The 16,157-nt window shown below is 49.5% G+C and overlaps 1 protein-coding gene across 1 annotated transcript; it reads left to right on the top strand.

Annotated features, from left to right (window-relative positions):
• Positions 1-424: 424 nt before the first annotated feature.
• Positions 425-16,157, top strand: LOC137902863 (ras/Rap GTPase-activating protein SynGAP-like). The gene is made up of 19 exons (XM_068746957.1): positions 425-524; positions 4,528-4,616; positions 5,408-5,529; positions 7,161-7,314; positions 7,498-7,596; positions 7,704-7,964; positions 8,050-8,385; positions 8,485-8,629; positions 8,724-8,868; positions 8,942-9,178; positions 9,318-9,519; positions 9,786-9,976; positions 10,221-10,428; positions 10,504-11,079; positions 11,971-12,498; positions 12,582-12,743; positions 12,825-13,036; positions 14,264-14,336; positions 16,119-16,157. Exons 1-19 carry the CDS (start codon positions 425-427, stop codon positions 16,155-16,157), a joined length of 3,879 nt encoding a protein of 1,292 aa, XP_068603058.1.

The raw sequence follows: 16,157 nt of genomic DNA, 5'->3' as shown, positions 1-16,157 counted from the left end.
TCTCTCCCGCTCCGGCGTCCTGGTTGAGCATCTTAACCAGTTAACTACCTCGTTCTGACTGACTGTTTTCTGACTGGCTCCCTGCTGACCTCCGGGACGGGGACGCTCTGGAGCGTCGGGGGGGGGATCCTGATCAATGACTCTAGCAGCAGCTTGTGGTCGTGACATTTGGGCCGTAAAGGGCAGCGGTTAGCTGAAACCCGATCCCAGTGTATCGCGATTATTATGGTCTGTGTTTTCTTATCTTCCTAAAGGTGAGTGAAGGCGAACAATCATTTCTGATGCAATGTTCTGATTGCCCCCCCCCCCCCCCCCCGTTACGATTGTCCTTCATCCTGTGCACAATAACGTCTCTTCTTCCCTTTGTTGCTGCTCAAACTGTTGGCCCCGCCCATCTTTAAATAAACCGCGCCCACACAGCTGCATGGACACGCCTTCCAAGGCGTGGCTGCCGCATCACAGTCAGTTCGGGTTGGTCGGTCAAGCGGAGGTTTGCTGCGGCGGACCTGGAGTTTTAACGCCAAGTGAGTCGGTCCAGCCCGCCGCCGGTGGACGCCTGCGTCTCACGTCTGTCCCCCCCCGGCCTTTTTCTCTGTTGTGTGTTTTTCGTGTGTTCTCCTGTCCTCCCTGAGCTCCGTCCACGCCGCCGTCGCCGATGCACCGGAAAGTTCAGCATCCGCTCCGGCCTCAGCTGCACCTCCTCCTCTTCCTCCTCCCTCCTCCTCCCCTCCTTCGCTAAACGCCTCGGCATACGGAGTATTTATTTATTTTGCTCCAGCTGAGCCTCCCAACCCAGAAGTTTTTCTTTCGACATCCTCTGAGTCCAGCAGCAGCATTTGCCTTTTGTCACTCTGACTTCGATTTGCCGCGAGTCTTCCTCGTCTCCCTCGTCTTCCTCCTCTTCCTCCTCTTCCTCCTCTCCCTCCTCTTCGCTGTCTTTACTTGCCCCGATGAAAGCAGCCATTTGTGCTCCCTCCGGGTGGAGAGGGGAAGGGAAGTCATTTTTCTGTTCCGCTGTTGTTCCGCCTCACACAGGCGGCCCCACGGAGTCGTGCTTTGAAGTGTTGGGATGAAAGAAACGAGGAGGAGCTTCCTTTTCAAGATTCTTAGTCGACATTTGCTGCTTTTTTTTTTTAACCCTTTATAGGAGGCGACTGGTGAAACAATTTGCTGCTTGATCTCTGACGATTCCAAAAGTCTGGCTGTTTCCTTTGGTCTGAGCGTTAATGAGCAAGGCACACATGATGAGCCTTCTGAATGCATTAGTAGAAATGAAGGGAGTTTGATGGAGAGCAATGCTGTTCCTATGGTAACGAGGCCACACTCCCGCTGGCTCGCTCTGGCTCGGGCAGCGGGACAGGATCTTCTTCGTCCCACCTCCTCCTCCTCCTCCCTCCTCACATGAAGAACAACCCGAGTCCTGCGTGTTGGAAGTCAGAGTCTCCGGCTATCACGCCGATTCTTTCCCGCGACGCCCCCACGCTGCCCCCCCCCCCCCCTCCTTCCGCCTCGGTTTTTAAATCCTGCAGCGCTCTAAAGGTCCTCCATGCATTTCACAGCGCTGCTGCTAAAGATAGCACGTGCAGAGAGGCTTGTTTTTTACCCGACAGCCCACGTCCGGTCCTCATTTCAGTGCCGTCGTCCTTCCAGCGTTTTTATTGGGCTTTAACGTAGTTTGAGTACATTTTGAAAAGATGCTTAAACAACATTCACGTTGCAGATTTTTGACTGCCGGTCATCCAGGAATCCTTCGGAATCCATGAAGCTAAATTGAAAACCCTCCCTCTCTCTCTCCATGCTATCGATAACTTATTGATGATTTAATGCTCCTATTTTTGCTCCTTTTTGAATCTGAAAGTGTGAAAATTCTTCCAGTAGAGATGACAGCGCTCATCATCATCATCGTCATCATCATTTTCTACACAGTGCTGTTAAGTGGTGCCTTTTTCTAGTGGGATGTTTTTTTTATTTCCATGGTAACAGTTTCCTCACAATATATTTCACAAACTCTCACTTGTGCATCTCCCAAGCACCGAGGACATGTCCATTTGATATTTGGAGGAAAAAAACTGTTGCGCAGATATGCGATGAAAAGAAAACAAACCGGCGACTAATTGCTGCTCGTCACCGTCTCCTGCCTGGATGAGGTGGAGATCTGTTTATTTATTGATCGGGTTTTAACCCTCTCTGAATCAAGTCGGCCGAAATGCCGGTTGTTTAACGTTTATTCGTGGGGATGTTTCTGTCGTAGTCGGTTGAACGTGAACAGAAAGAGGACCGAAGAAGAGGGCGGGTCTTTAGGTTTAAGATCACAAGCTTAATTAGGAGTATATCTTTATATATATATATATATAGACCAAATGGACAAATTGGAATAAAATAAAAATAAATCCTTGATGAATGACACGAGACGGAGACGCAAACGTCTCGCTGAAGGACGTTCATATGTGACGACATAGGTGTTAAATATGAAACGTAACAAAAGTGTGACGGCTTCTATATTTAGCTGCAGTTTGAGGAGTCGACTTATTATCCACAGACCTGACATTTCCAGTCCACGTCATCCCGGCAGCGCGCTGACGCAGCTCTGTCCTCCAGTCCAGATGACGCAGGCAAACTCTGAAACAACCTTGAGTATTGTGGCTGGTTTTTAAATGTGATTTTTTTGTTGTTGTTTATTTAAAGGCATATATTTTTTAGCCCCCATCATGATCAAAGCACTTTTTTTCTTTTCATGGTTACGAGTGGTTGGGGATGTCAAATCAGGGGTTTCTGGGTCATAACGCAGAAAACTAACTAGAGTATTCCATATTTATTTTTCCATAAAACGTCACATGATGAAAGTCAAACTTCCTAAATAATTACGAGCGTAATGGATTTTGCACATCAGGTTGTCGTTAGCTATGCTGGCGTTTCGGTTGAGATCGTGTCGAGGGTAGAATTAATAGTTGGAACGCCATTAAGAACGTCTTTTTGGTCATGTAATAGCTACAAGGGGATTTCAGGGTTATTAAAAATGCTGTATTATTTAATGGAATATTTTGTTGTATCCTTATACATATATATTTTTTTATCAAGAAGCTCATCTCTTGTTAAAAAGTTACGATTTAATAATAATAATACAAGTTTCCATATAATTAGAGAGATGTATGGAAAGTACTGCGTGTTTTCCTCCGACACCCACTCATCGTCTTCCTCTCTCCGTCTTCCTCTTCCTCTCTCTCACTGTTATCACCGCCCACGCGCGCCGCCTTGGTGGTAATTTACATTCTTAATAAGCCGCGCGAACACATCTGTGTGCAGTAATAACGTCACGTGCAGCCAGGCGACTGTTCAGCTTGGATTCCCACACCGGGTCGTCCCGCCGGGTCGTCCCGCCGGGTCGTCCCGCCGGGTCGTCCCGCCGGGTCGTCCCGCACCTCCCGGAGGGGACGGGACGGGACGGGACGGGACGGGAGGGGGTGTCAGAAGCTCCACGGACGAGACACAGAAGCAGCACTTTGTTCAATCCTTCGCCGTTTGTACAACTCGGTGCTTTTCATCATTTCATGCGCGCTGTTGTGTGCCAATGCCGTCTGCAGTTTAAGCAGGGGCCCTTGGAGTTGTTTCCATGGATACCAAACAATTCACAGGCTTCAGAATAGAACCTGGAGAGAAGCCTACTTCGCAGGCTTCGGGAGCGAGGAAATCATGAGATGCCAAAGAGAGTCTTGATTTCTCCGTTACGGAACGAGAAGCGGCTCCTCTTCCATCCGGGCTACTATTGCTGTTGTTTGTGGTTGCCATGTTTGTCGTGCTTTTTTGAATGGCGTCCCTTTCTCAATGTGCCCCAAGGGACCGGCTGCGATGATGTCATAGCTGTTAAAACGGTAATAAACGTCGCAACGACAAATTGAAAATGAACTTAAGAAACTCGAGCCTTATGGCGCCGAAAATCAGAATCAACGAAGTGATCAGTTCACAATAAAAAATCAATTGAGATGATTAGAAGTAATTCATTGTAGCCGTAATTGTTTCAATAGATAAATCATTCTGGAAGAATTTGGGAACCCCTGGTGTAAATATATGGTTTAAAAAAGTTTATTATATGACTGGATAACATTATTATTGCATTTAGTTATGACATCATCAAATCTGTGTTACTGTCCACGGTCTCCTAATGAATTCAACCCTTCACTCTTAATCAATAGAGTTGTTGTTGTTTACTTCCTTGCCATTGGCTGCCAGTAGCCTTTCGCTGCTCCACCCAGACGAGCGTGAATGCAGGCGAACTCTCCCTAACCCTGTAGAATGCGACGGAAATTTACCGAGCGCCGACTCGGCGCCGACGTGGCGAGTTTAATTGGCCACGAATCAAAATGCAATTAACCCGGAACAGCTCGCATCCTTCATTCCTGAAAACAAGCAGGATAATGCGGCGTGACCCGAGGGTTTGTGCAGCAGCGTGTTTATTTTGAGGCTGTTGTTGTTGTTGACTGTAAATAAAGACGCTAACGTGTCCGGCCCTTTTTTTTATTTTTGCCGTAGACCAATCTCGCCGGGCAAGTTTTGCCTCCGTCAGGCAGTCGAGCATGGAGACGCCTCCCAACGCCACGCCGCAGCCCTTCAGACAGCCGGTGAGTTCGGGTCCGGATGGGGGCGTGTGGAACAGGGTTATTATCGTTAACGAAAACTAACGAAAAAACGAAAACTAGAATTGAAAAAACATTTTCGTTAACTGAACTAAATAAAAACTAAAATTAAAAGAGAAAACTAAAACTAACTAAAACGGTATTGTCCGTTCACAAAACTAACTAAAACTAATAAAAATTAAAGACACTAATCCCTTCGTTTTCATCTTTATCGATTTTGAAATTGATTTATTTTGCCCGAGGAGTTTTACGTGAGCCAGCGGCTCCGTCCGGCTGTTCCCGTCACTGCTCGTTGAGACTCGGGTTGGTGACGTCACTAGCGACGGAAGCCGGCAGGAAGCGCCGAGCGCTCCAGCCCCGTGTGGGATGTGTTTATTACGACAGAGAGAAACAAGAAAGCTAACTGCGAGATTGTAGCACGTTAGCAGCTATGCTGCGGACTGTTACGGTTGGTTGTTTAAAATTACTGAATAAATTATTTTATGTTATCTTTTGTTGAGTTGTATTATTTTATTATTTTTTAATCCTGCATCTGACAAATAACACAAAGTATGACAAACTAAAACTAATAAAAACTAAATTAAACGAATAAAAACAAAACTAAAACTAATAAAAACTAACAAATCCACTCTAAAAACTAACTAAAACTAACTGAATTAGAGAAAACAAATTCAAAACTAACTAAAACTAAACTATAATTAAAAATCCAAAACTATTATAACCCTGGTGTGGAAGCGCTCTGTTCCCATGGAAACACTTTAACTTTTTCCATTCAGAGTTTTCTCAATCGAAGGCTGAAGGGCTCCATCAAGCGGGCCAAAAGTCAGCCCAAACTGGACCGGACCAGCAGCTTCAGACAAATGATCCTGCCTCGGTTTCGTAGCGCCGACCAAGAGCGGTGAGTGGACCTCTGCTGCCTCTACTACCCAGAATGCACTGGTAAAAAGCCACTGCCCACGCACAGGTGAAAGGTTTTTAGAAAGCGCTGACTGTTAAAGAAGTCAATGCTGAGTTTATGTCGATAAGGATGGTTAGATTTCCAATTTTGTTTTTATACACAATATTGATCTGCTTGGCATCCTATTCCACAGCAGACCGAACTTCCTGCACCGCTCGATCCGACCGAGGCCGCTTCACACAGTCAAATGTCGACTTTCTGTTATTTATCTTCAAATTTTATTGCCGAACAGAAAATATGAATCACTTAAAATGTCGCGGTCCCATTTTTTTGGACGCTGTCCAGCCTCTTGTATTTCCTTGCTATCAGATCCCGCATGCATGCAGTTTGCGATCGTGTGCGTTCTTCTGGATCTCTCTTTTTGGACGGTGGGAGGAAGCTGGCGCACTCGGAGAACCCGCTGGTTGTAACTTAAATCCAGTTATTAACACGCTGATTTGCGTTTCTCTCCCGAACGTGACGTTTCTTCTGGAAGACGTGAGACCGTCGCCTTCGTGGTCGCTTCTTATCCCATGCGAGTGAGGACTGCGGCTACGACGTGTAGCGTAGCACGCGCAGTTACACAACACTGTGTCAAAAGCAGAATGTCGGAGTTGCGCCTGCGGCCGCAGAAACCGGCGTCCTGCGGTGAGAAAGTAGGCGGTACTGTGGCGCTGATGATGATGATGATGGTGGTGGTGGTGGATGGTTTGGTTAAGGTGTGAACACAAGAAGAAGAAAACAATCCTGCTGTGAAAACCTTTTCTTGTTCCAGAGAACACGGGAGAAGAACCAGAAAGCGTTGGGTCTCGCTCTCGAGTGGAAAATGTACATTTTCAATTCCCGAGCACTCACGGCAAAGTACTCGCTCGCAAGTGTGACCTTCCCCGACCTCTCCAGCCACCGAGGAAGACTGAGATGCAGTAAAAGACGATATATATATAGTCCGAGTTCCACCCGGAATATCCTGATCAAAACCTCATGAGCACGCTTCTGAAATGGATGTTTCAGTGCATGAACCTGGAGGATCCTGGGAGGCGGCTCTGAAGGGATTTTCTCCGTCTCCCGCCCGCCTTTGAGTCGTGCCCACATCCACTCACTTGCTCTAAACCCGTATATCGCGCTCCGGATTTCCGACGCAGCTGCTCCCCTTCTGCTGCCAAGTCGGTTCTCCGAAGCCTTCCTCATGCGTCCGGGTCGCCGGCGGCGCCGGCAGCTCTTCAGACCAGACCTCCGGCCTGCGTTCATTCTGATCAACGCTCGGTTGTGCTCGTGCACGAGAGATGAAAGAATTTAAATTTACGGACACCAAAGCCGAGACAAACATGCAGAATGAGTCACACGTGTGCAATCAACTGTCCAAACGCCAGAACTGAAAATCTGGTCGTCTTATCTCTTCCACAAACTCATTACGAAAGGATCAGGCGGCACGAGCCGAACAGAAACGGCAGCAGGGGCGAATTTAATTAGATTTTTTATTTTATTTTCGCCATTTGAAAATGTCGCTGTGTTGTTTATCTAAATGGCGACATAATCAATATATAGAGACGGGTGGTGAATCCGAGTCCCACCCCCCCCCCCTCTCTCTCCAGGACTCGACTGATGCAGAGCTTCAAAGAATCCCACTCCCATGAATCCCTCCTGTCTCCGAGCAGTGCCGCGGAGGCTTTGGATCTCGTTCTGGATGAAGAGGCGATAATAAAACCCGTCCACTCGAGCATTTTGGGACAAGAGTACTGCTTTGAGGTGGGTTGATCTGCACCCCTTATTTTTTTATTTATTTTTTTTTTTTTACGGCTGATTGGCTTGTTTGAAACTCGGGTTCTGTATTTGAAAATGTCACCTTCGGCCTAATCGACTAATCGGCAGAAAGAAAAAAAAAATCGATCGGCCGCTGTCTTATATGGAAACTTTCTTCCCCCCTCGAAGGTGACCACCGGTTCAGGGACAAAATGCTTCGCCTGCCGATCGGCCTCGGAGAGGGACAAGTGGATTGAGAACCTGCAACGAGCGGTCAAACCGAATAAAGTAAATACCACGGCTTTGCTCACAAAGGCCGAACGCCTCTCATTTCGTCAGAAGAGTGTAACATGACCAACCGATGTAATTAAAGGACTGCTATAATGCAGTAACAGGATGTCCCGTTTCAATTCCAGGACAACAGCCGACGGGTGGACAACGTGCTGAAGATGTGGATCATCGAGGCTCGGGACCTCCCCGCCAAGAAGCGCTACTATTGCGAGCTGTGTCTGGACGACATGCTGTACGCCCGCACCACCAGCAAACCCCGGACCGACACCGTCTTCTGGGGCGAGCATTTCGAGTTCAACAACCTGCCTACCATTCGTAGCCTTCGTCTGCACCTCTACAAGGAAACGGACAAGAAAAGACGCAAGGTGACGAGCCGCTCGGCGCCGAGGAGTGTTGTTAACCTGCTGCAATAGGAAAGATGCAAACGCCGTCTCGCTTCGGTCGATCCAGGAGAAAAGCACGTACCTCGGCCTGGTCAGCATCCCCATCTCCAGCATCACGGGCCGGCAGTTCGTCGAGCAGTGGTACCCGGTGATCCAGTCCAGCGTGCTGGCCAAAAGCGGCGGCGTCGGGAGCACCAAGGTGATCAACACGTCGCTGCGCGTCAAATCCCGCTACCAGACGATGAACATTCTGCCGATGGAGCTGTACAAGGAGTTCGCCGAGTACATCACCAACAACTACCGGACGCTGTGCGCCGTCCTGGAGCCTCTGCTGAGCGTGAAAAGCAAAGAGGAGGTGGCGTTCGCTCTGGTGCACATCCTGCAAAGCACGGGGAAGACAAAGGTAAAGGGGGAGGGGGGGGTGGCGGATGTAATCTGATTACGAGATGTCTTCTTCTTGCGTATCGGACTGCGTTGAGCTGAGGCCGCGCTCTCGCCGCAGGAGTTCCTGTCCGACATGGCGATGTGTGAGGTGGATCGATTCATGGACCGCGAGCACCTCATTTTTCGCGAGAACACGTTGGCGACGAAGGCCGTGGAAGAGTACCTCAAACTGATCGGTCACAGATACCTCAAGGACGCCATCGGTACGTCGTTTGGAGCAGCCATTGTGTCGGTAAATGGCTGAACTCTCAGTGTTTTGACTGATCATTGATCATTCTGGGATCTTATCACCTGCAGGCGACTTCATCCGAGCCTTATATGAGTCCGAGGAGAACTGCGAGGTGGATCCCATGCGCGTCCCGCCGTCGGTTCTCGCCGACCATCAAGCTAACCTTCGGATGTGTTGCGAGCTGCTCCTCTGCAAGATCATCAACTCCCTCTGGTGCGCCCCCCCCCCCCCCCCCCCCGAGGGCTGCTGGATACGATCCAGTTCTAAAATCCCGCTCTCCTTTCAGCATATTTCCTCGGGAGCTGAAGGAGGTGTTCGCCTCGTGGAGGGCCAGATGCGCCGAGCGCGGCAGAGAGGACCTCGCCGACGGCCTGATTAGCTCCTCCCTGTTCCTCAGCTTCATGTGCCCGGCTATAATGTCCCCCTCCCTGTTCAACCTGATGCAGGAATACCCTGCGGAACGGACGTCCCGTACGCTCACGCTCATCGCCAAGGTGATGCAGAACCTGGCCAGCTTCAGCAAGTGAGTCCTCGCCCGTCCTCTTGACTCAGAATGACTTTCGTTCGGTTTGTTTTTAGGTAGATTTGGGGTCGGACGCGACTCTAGTTTATTTCTATATGCACCTATAATGAAGATGTTCCTCTCGCTCGCTGCGCTGCAGATTTGGACCTAAGGAGGAGTACTTGTACTTCATGAATGAGTTCCTGGAGATGGAGTGGGGATCCATGCAGCAGTTTCTCTATGAGATTTCCAACATGGACGCCGGAGGGAACGCGGGAGGGTTCGAGGGCTACATCGACCTCGGCAGAGAGTTATCCATGCTCCACAGCTTACTGTGGGAAGTCATGGGACAGCTCAGCAAGGTGGGCGGGGGGGGGGGCCACTCCGTGTGATCCTCCAACTGAAAAAGTGTTTGACAATTTGGTTTTCTCGGGTTTTCTCTCTTTGTCAGGATGTTTAAATTGTTTAAATTCACTTTAACAATTAAAAGTTTGAAATTCTACTTTCGTATTTTTGCTGTAAATTCATTATTGTAGTCGATCACCGCTCTATACACCAATTATTCCGAAATGAATAACGTTGAAAAGTGAAACGCTGTTGATTTTGAAAAGCGTTTCCGTGTTTCCAGGACGCCATCCTGAAACTGGGGCCCCTCCCAAGGCTGCTGAATGACATCAGCGTTGCCCTGAGGAACCCCCAGCTTCACATGCCCACCAATCACCAGCCGGACCGACCGAAGGACCGACTCTTCTCGCGGCCGTCCTTCAACCGCCTCATGTCGTCTGACTTTCAAAGCCTTATGATGCGCGACTTAAACAGGTACCGTCTCCTGGGCTTCACGTCCTTTTGCCGTCTTTAGCGAGAAGTCGTGAGGAAAAAACTGTGCTAATAATCCAAACCTGCGCCTACTTTTATGAGCTATTTATAAATCCCTCCTGTCACAAGTGAGGTCAGATCGACTGAAATCTGCTCCAGGCGGAGGTTAGAGGTCGGAGGTTAAACGTGGGGACGTTCCGCTCTAACGCCGGGTACCTCCATGAGTCTCTCTGTTGTCTCTCGGCAGTTCCATAGACGTCTCTCGCCTGCCGTCGCCGACCGCCGGCGTCTCGGCCGTGGAATCCCTCTCATCCAATTTGAACATGAGGCGTCAAGCCGAACGAGACCTCCGCTCATCGTCGAGGGAGGTGTTCTACGTGACCCGCCCGCCCCTGGCTCGGTCCAGCCCCGCCTACTGCACGAGCAGCTCTGACATCACCGAACCGGATCCGAAGGTACGGTAACATTTAAGAGGGGGCGTGACTATGACCATATGTTCTGAGCGAATCTGCAACGAGAGTTGTGTTCAGGTCCACAGTGTGAATAAGAGCGTGTCCATGATGGACCTCCAGGACTCGCGCATGAACAGCATTTCCAACCTGAACTCCGTGGGGGACATGCTCACCTCCTCCCAAGCATCCATCGCCGGGCTGGGCCACAGCTTCGGGAACCTCTGCGGCCCCCTCCGCGTGGGGGGGCACATGCCAGCCGGCTCAGCGGGCTCCGGGCTGAGGCTGAGCCAGATCGGCCACATAGGCGGGCCGACGGAATCCATCTCTCAGCAGCAGCAGCAGGCGGCGGCGGCCATGCACTTCCCCCTGTCGTTCCAGAACCCCCTATTCCACCTGGCCTCCCAGAACTCCCCGGCCCAGTCTCAGCACCCCCCTCCGCTTCTCCTCGCCCCCGAAGCCGAGAACGGGCACCACGACTATCAGCCGGCCTTCGGCAACAACGCCTTCTCCCGCAGCGAGGACTTGTCGGCGCTGCGCTCGCAGAGCAGTCTGGTGCAGCCCAGCATCGTCCACTCCCACAGCTACAGCGACGACTTCACCCGGCAGAACCAGAACAGCGACTACGCCTGGCACCAGCTGTCGCTGCAGGTGCAGGTAGGACGGCGGCCCGCTCGTCTTCACCGTGGACACATCACAGGAAACACCCACGTGTTTCCATCGCAGCGTTGCTTTGCTTAAGAGCGCGCCTTTAGTCACAGTCCAGTAAAAAATAACCATGAGATCAGTAACCTAGCAACAACAATGGCAGAGCAGACAAACCTGCGCTGATGTTGACTTGTCTTCATCGTACGCCGGTTTGAAAGACTCTTTGATAAGGTGCGGCAAAGCCGTTACACCCCCGCTTCGTCATGCTAAAGATTTTGCGGTTTGTCCCCTTCGCTAAGGTTAGCATCTTCAGCTGCTCGTTAAACGTGTCTCCTGCGTCCAAGGGCATGCAGCAGCCCAGATCCGCAAGGCAGACATTAGATACTCTATTACTCTAAGATAATAGAGTATCTAATGAGTGTGATTTGTTGCATTTTAAAAATTGGGAAAAAATAAGTGCTATAAAAGATGGCGCTGCCGAATGTTGCTTCTGTTGAGCGACAAGCATCCCTGCGTGGACTAGCGGGTTAGCTTTGTCCGTCCAGCTGTTATATTTAAATGCTTTTATTGTGGAGGAACGACTGAATGTCAACCCTGAAGTCTCTCGTGCTGCATGTTGGGATTTTTCCAGCGGTTTTTGAGATGCGGATGAATCCGCATCTCTGCTGCCCTTTTCCAAATCTCTTCGTTCGTCAGGACTTTGAAGCATTTTCTGCTTCAACTGCGCCAAAGTGAAGATCAGTCGATGTTTATGCACCACATATCTGCAAAAACTCTTCTTTTGAATCGGGACTTCGATTTTCCTGTCAGAGTTTGTGTCTTATTGGATTTTACAGGCAGGGGTCGTATTAAACTTTATTTCTTCTTCGCCCGTCACCCCCCCCCCCCCCCCCCTCTTAGGAGTCGCTCCAGCAGCAGCACCTGATGGGAGTCGTGTCTCAGACCGCCACTGGGACAGGCACCCCGGCCTCCTTGGCCACGCCGCCGACTACAGTTCACCATGTGCGCCAAACGTCCGTCGCCCCGCCGCAACACCTGAAGTCGCAGCGGTCCATGAACAATCCGGCCACCGCCACGCCTCCGAAGGTTCGCCCGCAAAGCAGGAACCTCCTCCTCGACTCCTCCGACACGAGCTTCGGCGCTGGTCAGCTGAAACAGCGGCAAACTCAGCAACCGCCGCAGCAGCAACAGCAACAGCAACAGCAACAGCAGCAACAACAACAACAACAGCAGCAGCAGGAAGCTCAGCTGTCGCTGACAGACAGTCCGGCTCCCGGACTACCGTACCAGACGAGTTCTGCCAAAGACAGTCAGGGTCCGGCGGCGGCAGAAGGCTCGACGGACACGCCCACGAAAAACACCAAGAAGTCTCCGCAGCTGCAACTGCAGCCGCCACAGCAACATATGCTCAAGCCAGGCAATAAGCAGGTCAATGTGACGAGAGCCGTCTGGTTTGAAAGCGCTTCAGGCTGTGAAGATGTGGATTTAAAACGCCTGCGTTGCCGTTTCAGGGTTCGCAGTCGACCTTGAACGCCCCGGCGCTCAACGAACGGACGGTCGCCTGGGTGTCGAACATGCCGCATCTGTCGGCGGACATCGAGAGCCTGCGGCCGGACCGCGAGGGCCAGCTGAAGGAGTACTCCAAGAGCATGGACGAGTCGCGGCTGGAGAGGGTTAGCGCCCGCCGGCGCAGCGTCCGGCGCGCCGCTCATTCCGCGCGGCTCGAGTGAAATCCTTGTCGCTGTTTATTACAGGTGAAGGAGTACGAGGACGAGATTTATTCCTTGAAGGAGCGCCTGAAGATGTCCCACCGCAAGCTGGAGGAGTACGAGCAGAGACTCATGTCGCAGGAACAGCAGACCAGCAAGATCCTGATGCAGTACCAGAACCGGCTGGACGACAGCGAGCGCCGGCTGAAGCAGCAGCAAGTGGAGAAGGACTCCCAGATCAAAGGCATCATCAACAGGTGACTAGAGCCGGCGGGCGCGGGGCTCGCAGGCGTACGACGGTCCTCCCGGCGAAGCCGAGAGTCGCTTTTAGTTTAAATAATAATAGGCAAGTGTGGCGCGATGACAAAATTAAGCACTGTGTTCTGAGCATTTACGGGTTACACCTTTAAATATAAATGTCTTTGTTTCAGCCGGACGGTAATTGGCTTAGCTTAGCATGAAGAGTGAAAGCGGAGGAAATCCGTTATGCCGTTATTAACGGGGTGCGATATTGACCAAAAAAAAAAAGATATCTTGGCATTTTCTTGGATTTCATCAATAAGGATAATAAAGAGCTTCAAATTGTCACTCAGGAGTTGAAAGCGATCTCTTGCAGCTCTGATTTGACTCTGTGTCTTTTTTTTTGTTGTGATGTAAATGTTGAATGTTCAAGCCGTTTTTGTAGGGATTTGAATAAGGAAACCCTGGAGGGTTTCCTGTTAGACAAACACAATTTTTAACTTCTGCATTTAAAAAAATAAAAAAATGGCATAAAAAATAATACAAAATAAAACAGACGGAGGATGCAAGATTAAATGTCAATCCAAACTTTTTTTTTCCATCACATTGATTTATTGTTTTCTCTACATTCAGCTGACACTCGTTTTTTTTTTTTTTTTTGATGAAACTCCCCTTTGAATATCAGAGGATGGAAATGCACGTTTTCTTTTGCAGGATACTTTCATTTGTAAACATTTTGATTGGAAATTGCCCCTTGTCTCTGAAGAACATGAAATATAAGGTGACCAGTGGGCCTAAGAACTCCACAGGGGTACCTTTAACACAGGGTTTAGACAGGAGTAACCGTGACTCCTGAAAACAGCACCCATTGGGCTCATAAGTACTACGAGTCTCAAATCTACTTTAGTCTGGAATTGATTTTATTCCAGTAACTGATATCAGGCACAGAACAGCTACTTCATGCCCGATAGCGATCGCAGCTACTGATGGAAATGTGTAATGGAACAGCAGATGGGTGCACACAGAACAGATGAATTTAAACTGCCCGAATTATTCTGAAGGCAGCTCAGATTCAGCTTCGGTGGTGGGTGGGTGGGGGGGGGGGGGCTCCGAGAGTAGATAAACGCACCCACAAATCTTAATATCTCACAGACGCACGAATCCTGCAGGAAATTTGAACGACTCTGGCTTCGTGAGTCTATTTTTGTCAACCGGTGTGTGTGTTTCTATTTCCCTGTTGTCAGACTCATGGCTGTGGAAGATGAGCTGAGAGGGGGTCCCATTCCTGATATTAAGCCCCGAGTCCTCACAGACCAGGTTTGTGCCTGTGTCTACATCTTTTTACCATCCCTATCCGCTAAAACCAGTCATGTGCTAAAAACACGTTGCATCATTCTTGCATCACATCCTAAGCATTCGCCAGAGCCAGAGTGCACTCCACCTGTCGCCATTGGCATTTTCATGTCACATCTGGAATCGCTTTTCACCGTGAATCTAGCTCCTCCGTGTGAAGGAATAGCAAGTTGTCCACGGCAACAATGCATATAATCCCCCTCCCCTCAAAAAGATCTTGATTATGCCGCATCGATTGCTCAGGAATGCCTTGACTGTGACTCACCGGCAGCGCCTCAGCCAGACTCCAGCTGCGTGACGGCGCCGTGTGGGCCGGACTGTGACGCAGGTGAAGAGGCTGCGCTCTGATTACTGAATAGCAAACATCATCTTCTCTCAGCTCAGCAATATCAAGAGCAAATAGAACAAATTGCCTGTTTGGAGACTCGGATTTAGAAGCGTTTCTCACGAGCCTGAAGTGAAAGTGTAATTTCCTTCGGGCGTCACCTTTATTTTTTTATTATTTTTTTTTAATACGTTTGCACGGCGAACCGTCCACGGAGAACCACCTGCGCCCCGCGGCGACGGTGGCGCAGGTGGTTGAGAGGGTAGTCCTGTGATCGAGCGGTTGGTGGTTCGATTCCCGGCTCGGGCGCATGATGGCTCAGATTGTCAGCCTCGCCCGTGTCATCTTACAATATAAAGCATCTTTGAGTATCTAGAAAATCAATGCATTATTATTATTATTATTATCCCGTTCTGTGAACGTTAATCTACCGGAGTAGACTAAAGCAGTTCGTTTGCTTTCGGCTCAAGTAGCAGTGAAAACGATTGATTGCGATATTGATTGAAGTGCTTTTCCTTTTTTAATGACTGTTTGAGGGAAGTTTATTCCAGGTTTAGTTGGACTTGCGTTACTTAGGCTCGGTTTAATTGAGCTGGGTTTGAGCCGTCAATTCCGGTCTCGACGGTGCTAGAGAGAACTTGATATCAGGAATAGGCCCTCGTCATCATCGTCATCGTCATTGTCATCGTTCCTCGCTCGGGATTTTAAAAGCCTCAACCTCCTAACAAACCCAAAAAACACCCAAAACAAAACACACTTTTAGTAAAACCTCAATTTTGACAGTTGTAGTTAATTTAATAGCGTTTCGGGGTTTTATCTTTTCAAATGTAGATTTTGCTTGTATTTACTTTTCGATTTAAATTTTTAGTTTTGTGTGGATTTTTTCCTTTTGAGTTCCCAGGACGTGACAACAAAACGTGGCTCTGATTATTCTACTCTAATAAATCGACTGAGAGTTGATCTGATCCTAATATCTGAGACCAGCTCTAAATGTTGTTGCCCATCGATGAATCCATCGCGCTGTTGTGCAGGCGAAACATTTCCACCGTCTTCCTGCAGTCCTGTCCTGTCTGCCGTGTCTTTGTCCCAGAGGCCGACGTATTAAAGTGGTTGTCTGTTGATGACTGATCGGCCGGTTTACGATGTCGTCTTCTGGAATCGCTGAGCTGAAGGGAAAGCGAGCAGCCGGCGCTGATCGGAGCCGACGGCGCTCGGTGCAGGAAAAAAACCTGCATGAAATATGATCTGCTGTTTACATCGGCGGCCGTGAAAAGATCAGATCTTTGTCGAAATGACGACGGGAAAGAATCCGAATCGTAGCATTTAGCGGTTGCCTTGACGATGCACTGTTTATTTCTTTGCTATCAACCTTAATAAATGGCGGAGGAAGCTGTGAGCTCACTCGTTTTGTCTCTCGTCAGTCTATCAACCAGGTCTACGGTGGCCACCCAGGGTCCTGA

Source organism: Brachionichthys hirsutus, chromosome 13 (assembly GCF_040956055.1).
Source record: "Brachionichthys hirsutus isolate HB-005 chromosome 13, CSIRO-AGI_Bhir_v1, whole genome shotgun sequence".
NCBI classification, from domain to species: domain Eukaryota; kingdom Metazoa; phylum Chordata; class Actinopteri; order Lophiiformes; family Brachionichthyidae; genus Brachionichthys; species Brachionichthys hirsutus.
This window is presented reverse-complemented; position numbering and strand designations above follow the sequence as displayed.